The sequence below is a fragment of the Aptenodytes patagonicus genome, chromosome 12, assembly GCF_965638725.1.
Source record: "Aptenodytes patagonicus chromosome 12, bAptPat1.pri.cur, whole genome shotgun sequence".
Classification (NCBI taxonomy): Eukaryota; Metazoa; Chordata; class Aves; order Sphenisciformes; family Spheniscidae; genus Aptenodytes; species Aptenodytes patagonicus.
Genome location: NC_134960.1, coordinates 13,189,416 through 13,199,111, shown reverse-complemented (window position 1 = coordinate 13,199,111; position 9,696 = coordinate 13,189,416). Strand labels below are relative to the sequence as shown.

Here is a 9,696-nt window from a genome sequence, read left to right as displayed (position 1 = left end):
GTGGTATCTTTGCTCCTTCCGTCACAAAGCATTGTTTCTGATCTCTAAACTGGTGGAACTTTAAAGGCAGAACACTGAAAGACTGGGGGATCTTCTGGGCTGTGTGTGAAGGTGAGGGTATTCACGTGAAACACAGACTTTTCCAAGCAGCAACTACTACCACAGAGCAGTCTGAAAGGGCTCAGCGTATGGCCATACTAACCCGCATCGCCTCTATCCACAGCTAGTGACAAGGGTCTCCAAAATTTCAAGAGAATAGGAATTAAGCATTTCAGCTCTACTGGTATGATTTTCTTGGAATGCACCCAGTAAGAATTATTCTTTTGCCCTGAGAATTATGTTCAGCTCTAAGGATCAATATGACAATAACAGAACCGCAATAAGTAACCACCTTACTGAGTCACTCCTTGAACTCGCTAATGGAGATGGAACAGTTAATTAGGCAAGGGGATTAGCCAAAGTACAATACATCTCCTTTATCAACACAATCCATGCTGTGACACTCATCTTTGCCCTGTACTTATGACCTTCATGTTGTACAGAAGACATTCTTACTGACACTACCCATGGGCAACACCTTCTTCTAATTACCTTCTCTACAAGGAGGATTTCATCATCAGGGTTCCTGCTCTTTGTGCGTTCATATATATATATCGGCTCTCACAGATACACGAATACACATTTAAGCTAAGTGTACAGGAGTAATTAGAGCACAGATTGGCTGTGAAACAGGTCAAGAACCCACGTCTGCCATGAAGATAACAGGCGCCTTTGTGCTCCTCACCCTGGCAGTTCTTTGCTTAGCAAGTGAGTAACCTTTTTTACTTCCTGATATGTTATAGTTCTAATGTTCAAACACTGCAAGCTTCTCAGTCTACTGGGATAGTAAGCAATGGGTGCTGGATATGGGTGGCAGAAAGCAAGTGAAATTTTATGCTTGTGCACTATTTAGCAAGCAATATTGCACCAGCTTTACAGTTGCCAACTTGAGCAGATGAAACCTATTCCTTGATGGTGGTGTGAATCAGAGCTACATTCTGCATTGTAACTAAAAAGTGAACTGTAAAGCCTCAGAACTAAAGCAGGTTTTTACCTACTGATTTTTTTCCTCCATCTGAGCAGAGAGCTTGGAGCTGATGAGGTCCTTCTCCTGCCAAACTGAGAAAGCAGGAGACAGTTGATTATGCACGGGCCACATAATATGGCTGTGAATAACCTCTTTATGATGTTAGTTCGCCAGGCTGGAAAGAGCTTTGGGGCGCAGGTTGCTCTATAGTAAAATAAGGAGCTAGGAGTAATTTCCTGAGCCTTCACCTGGTAATTCTTTTTAAACAAAAACTTGCAATAAAAAAAAAAGTAAGATATAGAAAAATAAGTACATTTGGAATAACTGAAAGAGGAGAGTCCAAATCTTCTCTGCTAGTAGTATAGCAGTTCAATAGCATTATGAATGTTAAAGAAGCAAAACAATGAAAATGTTAAAACAAAACCAAAATTATGAAACAAAATAATCTGTTTCCATTTTGAATAGCTCTGAAAAGTTTGCTTTGAAAATTGTCTCAAAATCAAAATTCTTATGAAAAATGTCAATTTCAATGAAATGGCATGCTTTTCATGGAAACTGTTCTTCCAAACAGTGTTTCATTAACTGCAGATAAATGAATAAATATTGCTTTCATACGAATTCCAGCAAATCCCTTCCTTGAACATTCTAGTTTATCTTATCTGCATTAAAACTTTATGGATCAATACTTTTTGAGCCACATCTTTTTTGCATTCACTCCCAAATACATAGTGGATACTAAAAGGTTACCAGAGGAAAAATAACATCTTAATGTTTTTGTGGAAGTGGGTTAAATATGATCCAATTCCAGAAAATGAAAACTCAGTCAAACTTATGGTGACATAGACTGAAACTTGACATGGAACATTATTTATGCTAGTTTTCTTTACCTTGGACAACTTTATTTGATGAGAAGATGTAAGTAGCTCCATGAAAGGAAGTTTCAGTGGAAAGCTTAATGGCTTTAAAGATCAAAAAAAGCTACATTTAGTCAGAAAGACAAGTGCTAGAGCTGTATTGCCTTTTAGATCATAATGCATTTTCTTCCTGCTCCTTCTGTACAGAAGCCTCTGCCTGATAACTTTTATCCTTTGGAAGCCACAGAATGACGATTACAGGACAGGAGAAGAACAAAATACATTCCTAAAGAAAGTAGCAAATGTGTCACCATAATGGAGACATGCCAATGTTACTTGATTACTTTCTGGGAGGTGTAATTACCATTGTTTTGAAGGAGCTTTTTGAAGCCCCACCTGAGAACAGGGCTCCATTATACTAGATGCCATGTGTATACAAAATAGGAGCCAATCCTTCTGCTAAATAGTTTAGAATCCATACTGACTGGCAAAGGAAAACACTTTTTAAAGTGGTATTATGATCCAAATTGCATTATCATCATTATATATATTTAGTATTATATTTACCTCTGACAACAAAGGCTGTTCTAGTTGCTGACACAGATTTCTAAGGTAAACAATACAGTAAGGTCTACTTGTTTAATAGGTCCTGAAACCTGTATCTTATTAAACACGGAAAAATTATGTCAGTATTCATTTTCAAGGAGGTAAGAGACGTGGTGTTGCTGGAAGGGCTGTTACTAATGAAACCATCCCAGTTGCAAACTGAATATTCAACAGTGTTTTTTTATTTTATCTTTTGTGATTCTGTTTATATTGCAGATGCTGCCAAAGAGAATGAGGTGAGTAATTTTCTCCTTTATTTCTGGATAAAAATATATAGTTTGCAACAACATGAGGCCCATGAGGTAAAAAAAGCATATTAAACATTAATTAAATGCTGCCAAAGTATTTCAGAGAGAAATCCCTGAGTTTGAGATATGTGGTTTCCATACAGTTGCCCTGACAACTTCCAGATGTTTTTACATGTAATGCAGTCTGGGCAAGGCAAGGCCAAATTTTAAGTCAGAGAAATCAAGATTTTTTTAATATTTATCTGGTGATGACACTTTCTTGGTGACCTTCAGATCCTAAATCATGTACCTAGAGATTTTAATTTCTCTCTGACTATGCTGGAGTGTCCATCCTGGGGTCAACCTCTGAAAGAAATGAGGCACCAAGCAATAAAATTCCTTACTCAGGTGAGCAGAGACAAGCCCTTTGGGAGTCCAGTGGACAGTAGCAGGGAGTGGGAATTCACACACACACAGAGCTGGTCCAATACTAAGCACACCATATACAGCCTCTGATGCCTAAAACTACACCAAGACATACATACTTTTCCAGGAAGAGCCTGTTCTGCTCTCCACACCAAACTAAGTATCTTCCCCATTTTACCAGCTGTTACACATATATATATGGGGCAAATTCACCTAGTTTCTAGCTTTTTTATTAGCTGACCCTTGCCCCTCACAAGTTGGTGGTTGACCAGTTTTAAAATGATAAGTTACAAGCTACAGAGATTGCCTCCCATGCCACTGCCTCTGCTGGCTTATGTTGTGGAAACCTGTCAGCTACGTCAGGTCTCTGACCTGCTTTTGCAGTTGGGGCTAGGTGTGCTGCCTCCTGCTTTCCAGCCACAGAGTTTGAAATGTGTGAGCAGCCAGGGCTTTGGAGGAGAGGGACAGGACCAAATGAAGGAAAAACCCAGGTAAACTAACATCCCATATGCTTTTTCTTTTTTATGGGACACTGCATTTAAGCCCATAATACCCAAGAGTGATTGGCTAATGACTCTTTTTGGCAGTGGAGACTTCAGCCTGTGCTGCAGCCATGGCACAGGGGCTGGGCTGCTGAAGGGGCTGACCACACAGAGCTCCTCACTTCACCCACCTGCAGACCCTGGGCAATGACTAGCATAAAAGCAATCATATAATCTGCAATAAACTCCAGGGTTTGGCTAAGTAATACTCCTATCTTTCACTAAGAGTTGGAATGAAGGGGAAAAAATCAGGCCATAACAAGAGAACAGCAAGGCTCAGTTCTGTTTTAAATGTATACATTTATAATACATATTTTGGCTAGATCTTCAGAAAGGAAAACCTCTAGTCATAGTGTTCTTCCAAAGACTAATATGCTTCAAATTGTCACTAGACTAGCAGCAAAAAGAGCTGAACAAATTTTAGTTACAACAGCACCTATAAGGACAGGTGATTTCCTAGGCAAGGAAATCCTAGGCTTTTGAGGATAACAAAGCACATCATTAACTAGAATATGTGCACTGCAAAAGGAACTCATTGCTTGTCAAATACCAGGAATAATATTCACTTGACAGGAGGAGATTGAGCTCCAAAACCAGGACAGGAGCACTTTCAGTCATTTCTTGTATTAGTTTGTACTCCCATTTTCATATATAAGTCTGTAATGAATACAGTCCCACTATCAGATGAGGGCCTTTCAACAATTTCTTTTCATGCTAATACTTAAATAGGACTTTACTTAATTCTGCCTGGGCAGATCCTTTCACCAGTGTAAAAAGCGTCAAGAGCTGATACTTGTGCAATAAAGAGACAGAAACCCTTCACATCCTTGAGAACTAATCTCACCTGAATTTACTGATAATTGCAATCAGGTAGAAAAAAATATTAAGCCTCAACTTTTCTGTAGCTGGAAAAGGGGCTGTATTTTTTGCAGTGATGTATTCTTATTCAGACAGACAGCGAAGTCCCTGAAGGTGCTCAAAACCTGACATGGGTAGCATCACACACATCTCTGTCAGAAGGAATGCTTCTTTTTTGAGGCTTAGGCTCAGCTAATATAGATGGTGGAGCCCCATTGACCACGCTGCTCTAGAGCAACTGACAAGCTTGTCCAAAAATTTCATATATTCATTATTTCTGTAGGTGAACGGAGAATGTGAGAAAGATGGATTCAAAGAAAAATGATAATGTATTTGCAGGTAGACTGCAGTGAATACAAGAGGTTAGAGAGAGGAAGACCTATTTACTGCGAAAGACTCTATCAACCTTTTTGTGGCTCTGATGGGAAAACATATAACAACAAATGTTCTTTCTGCAAAGCAGTCCTGTAAGTACAATACTATGTAATTACTCCTGAATAAGCCAAAATCTGAGACTAGCTGAGTTATCTGGTATTTCCATTCCACCTAAGTGCTATCATTTTTTTCAGGGTCACTACTCCTCTGCCTCTTTGCTTAATCTTTATAGACTAATTGCTTCTCCCACCAATAAGGTCCAATTGAGCTAAACAAATGCCCTTGATATTTGTGTGAGCAACTTCCTACTCTAGCAGAAACTGTAGTTTCTCTCTACTGGAGACAGTAGAAGTCAGACAGTACAGAGAAGAGTCCAATGAGCAACACAGGGCTAACAAGGCACCTGGACCCAAATCAGGTCATATAAGAATTCAAAAATGGTACTGGAAATATCTTGCTTTTTATGGATAAAATACATACTTTTTAAAAGAAAATTGTTTACAGATCAGTGCCTTCTTGTCTACTACAAATGTTTATAGTGTCTGTTAGCAAGTTGTTGGCTGAGGACTTCAGAGAGATTTTAGTTTATAATGTTAAGCTTACTGTCTGCAATGTCTATGTCCTCCCTTTCCTTTGCAGGAAAAGTAGAGGTACCTTACGCATGAAGCAAGCAGGGGCATGCTGAATGAATTCTGCGTGACAGAGAAGAGTGCTGAGAACAGCTTTACACTGCCTTATCACAATCTCTTAATTTAATTTCATTCATCCTGCCTGTTCTGATGATGGTGAACAAAGCACAAAGTAGGCTTTTCAGTTGTGCTCTGTCATTTGTGGCTTCTCTTTTGCTCCCCGCAAAGCATTTCTTTGGGACTCTCAGAAGCATTCCTGTTTCTGTAGCAGTTGGTTTTCACATGAGCCCTTCATTATATATTTGTCTCCACAGTTAAAGTTCAAATCTTCTGCCAATGCCACCTGATTTTAGTGGCCACAACTCAGTGCAGGCATTGCCTCTGCTTTCCTTGTTGGTGAAGTGTTTTCTTTCATCTACCCAGAAACTTTTGCAGATACTTCTTTTCAAAGGCTTCAGCTTTCCTAGGCAGTGCTTTGACTCCTCCAGTTTTGTAGCTAAATTTTAAATGCTCATTTTTCTTCTAACTTTGCACAATTCTGATTCATGTATGTTGTTTAGCTACTTAGTTTGCAAGTTTATTAAAATAAACATTGTCGCTCTTTTTGTCCATGGTGACCTTTCTAGAGAATAAGTTTTTGCATCCATTATTCACAAATGAGATATTTCCCAAGGTACAGAAAATAATCACAGAGCAGGAGCTAGGGACAGAGGTAAAAAACCAAAGCCTGGAAGACAAAAGTTGTAACACTGATAATATGCACTAGATGGCCTCATGTTACTGGAATTTACCCTACAATCTGGCTCTTTTTTTCCTTCAAATGAAACAAATCTGGTAAACTGTAAGACTGTATAAGCTTCATAGCAGTGTCTCTGTTAAATCATGTCATTTAAATGTGATCATTAATGATTCTGTTCACTTCTGATAACTTGGCTGGTTTCAGACCTGAAGAAATTTCTGTTCTGCTGTTGCATCCTTATTATCTTCATTATTAAGCTAGTTTATGTCTTTTACACTTGAATAGTCAGTCAAGGGAATAAATTTTCCCAGAATTAAAACCTATGAATGACTGACTTTACTGGGCTTACACATGAAGAAAATTTTGGAACTGGAATGTGGGTATCATTTCTGATCATTTCTGTCTCGTACTCTAGTTGGGCTGGAGTAAGACTCATACTTCAAAAAAATGGAAAATGAGGGAAGACGCTCATGTCCTTGCCTTTGAAGGCAAGACACCAAAAAGCCTAGCCATTCCACTGCTGGCTGAATGTCACTGTAGCATCAGGCAGACTGCATTCTGTAACAGAAGGATCAAGAGGATTTGTTGGTCCACAGTGTTAGTATGCGAGTGTTAGCACGCGCTCTTTCTCCTGACAGAGCTGGGAACATCACCCTCATTCCCTGTAGAGGAGAAGAGGCTGTTGGACTTTATGTGATGCTGATTAACAACCAAAGAGAGAATCTTTCACAGGCTACTTTACCAAGGAATTAAACAGTGCCAGGACCCAGCTGTGAGCACTGGAACTCCATCATCTTTACTTTGAAACTGTTAGCATGGCCCTGGCATGGTCCTGTCTTGGATCAAAATTCCACCCAACAGTTCTCAGGCACATCTTGGGAGGCTAGGGACCATTCCCAAATAGGAAACTGGATGAAGGCACCCTGTTTTGGAAGCTAAAATAATTTCATAGCAGAGATGTGACTAGACTCAACTAGCTGGCCTCTGAATGACAGAGGCTCTGTTTAATTTGCTAGTACACACTGATGTAACCCTAGTCTCTAGTTTGATTTATAACGTGAGCTGGCTGAACTATTTTTAAGCTAATTGCCTATTACACTCAGTACATCTGGAACATCTGGAAGAATTATAAAGCCGAAAACAACAAAAAATGAAAGGAAAAACTGAGGATTAATGAAATGCTAGATTAAGTATGTAAATGGAGTGCTATCTTCCAACGAAGCAAACACCATAAAAAGTAAATACTCTGCATTTCTATGTCAAATAATAGTAAATAATGAGTGTATTTAACAAGGGACTTCTTTTTCCTGACGGTACAGTTCCCTAATGCATTGCATTTCTGGGCAAAATAGCAGTAGCTACTGAATATTATGTAAATCTTGGCCAGATGGATTTCTTAACATTATTATATGCTGTTCCCAGTCACTGGTGTGTCCCATAAAACCACAGGTAGCAGAACAGGAGCCTAGGGACTGTTTTTTGGGATGGAGTGGAGTTTATTCTCCACTGTGGGAGGCTTCAGACTCCTTTCTAAGGGACAGTGGTGCTCTTAGTACGTTAAAAACCTACTCAACACTCCGGATCATTCAAAGGCCACTGAAACTGATGGGAGGCTGCCTGTGACCTTGGCTTTAAACATGTATCAGAAAGGAGAAAATGGGCATATTATTTTCTAGGTGATGCATAAGCAGAAGCTACTCACTTTGATGTTCTAGTGAGGTTATCAGTTTAGAATATCAGTCTTAGCCAAGTGCCAGGATAAAGTTGGAAACTTAAACATTGAGACTAATGAAGATGGATGAAGAGCTTCTGCATAGACTACGGCGCCCTTCTCTTTGTAACTGAAGTCAGGATTAGCATCTTCATTTGTCAAAGGACGGACTACTGCTCTAAATGCCAGATTACAAAAGTATGTGAGGAACATAAAGCTCCTAGAGTGAGGAGTGTGGCCACTCTCTTCATGGTACCTCCCAGACTGTGTTTCTGCTTGGTGTATTTCTCTCAATAAAATCAGACTTTATGTGTGGTGTGGATGGGGAGAAGTGGTGGAGGGGCTTCAGGTGCCATGTTCTCCATGAAACAGAAAAAGCACAGTCCATTAAAGCAAGTTATAGTTCCCTACAATGCCAACTTATCAATGTTATTCCAGAAAAGCTGGCAGAACAAATCTCATCTTTGCACTTTGTTAACAAAGGATTAGTTAATAAAGGCCATTTCCATGAAACCAAATGTTCATTTCATAGTTAGAGAGCCTCAACAGACATTAAGCAGGTTTCTATCACATATATTTCTTTATTTAGTCCCTTCATCATTAGTATTTTCTGATTGTGGGAAGTTTACATTGCTATGAACTATGTTCTCATGGATATGTTTAAAATAATTTTTTCATGAGACTGTCCCAACTGCTGAAGCAAGTTATCAGAATGACACATTTTCAAACGTAATTTACACTCATGGTTGCTTTGGAAAGCAGACCTTCCTTCTACATTAGTGAAGAATGGATGCAACAAATCACAGATGATGAAACTTGGCATGTTCAAGCATTTTCAGATGGTGGCAGTGACAGCACCATGGGCAGATGGGTGAATATCAAGCAGAATCAATGGACAATGTTTTAACGTGAAGATTTTAAACCAGGAAGCTGGAGAGCACTTGTCCATTCCTTCTCCTCATTATCTCCTCAGGCTTACTTTAGTGCACAAACCAGAGCAATATAGTCTTTGCCAATTCCTAAAGACGCATCTGTTAGCTGAAAAAATCTGTAGTGAAATACACATTGACCATACTGCCTTCTTTCTTTTCCCATGATTGCTTAGTGGAGAAGACTCCACGTGTTCAGCTAAGCCACGTACTCAAGAATCCTGCAGGCTGACTGAAACACTAATAAAGGGTTAGGTGCAGATGGCATCTTTTTATCTTCTCTATGAAATAAAAAGGCTGGAAATCCTTGTAATTCTAACACAAACAAAGTCACATGGACTTTTCTAGGGGTTTATATGGTTATCTTCCCACTCTCTTTCAACCCAGGGTGAACTTCTGTGAATAAATGATGGAGAACACTAGAATGGTGACATACATTATGAAAATACTTATGTTATGTAAGCTGACATTGGAGGTTTTTTTCATTTTTCTCTGCCCAAAGATAGGGACATTACATACCATTGAAATATTTTCTAAAAATCTTCGAGAGTCTAGTGAAATTGCCATGTCTTGAAGTTGCAGGTAAGACATCTGACTAGAAAAGCAATGCAATAAAAATCCTCCATTGGGTCACCAGACTATTCAGGTACTTTCAATGCATTTTTTCTTTCTTCTTTAGCTAGACTGCTCACATTAGTACCTCCAGCATTAATTAGATATGTTGCTGGTAAAAA

The 9,696-nt window shown here is 39.1% G+C and overlaps 1 protein-coding gene across 1 annotated transcript; it reads left to right on the top strand.

The window, feature by feature from the left end:
- The first annotated feature begins 639 nt into the window (after positions 1-639).
- LOC143165921 (ovomucoid-like) lies at positions 640-6,192 on the top strand. The gene is made up of 4 exons (XM_076349787.1): positions 640-807; positions 2,743-2,762; positions 4,919-5,046; positions 5,594-6,192. The coding sequence occupies exons 1-4, from the start codon at positions 753-755 to the stop codon at positions 5,637-5,639; spliced, it is 249 nt and encodes an 82-aa protein (XP_076205902.1). The 5' UTR covers positions 640-752; the 3' UTR covers positions 5,640-6,192.
- Positions 6,193-9,696: the final 3,504 nt, after the last annotated feature.

Coding starts and splice junctions, on each gene's coding strand:
- LOC143165921 (XM_076349787.1), top strand. CDS start 753: ATGAAGATAACAGGCGCCTTTGTGCTCCTCACCCTGGCAGTTCTTTGC. Junction 2,763..4,918: donor ATGCTGCCAAAGAGAATGAG/GTGAGTAATTTT, acceptor ATGTATTTGCAG/GTAGACTGCAGTGAATACAA. Junction 5,047..5,593: donor TCTTTCTGCAAAGCAGTCCT/GTAAGTACAATA, acceptor TTTCCTTTGCAG/GAAAAGTAGAGGTACCTTAC.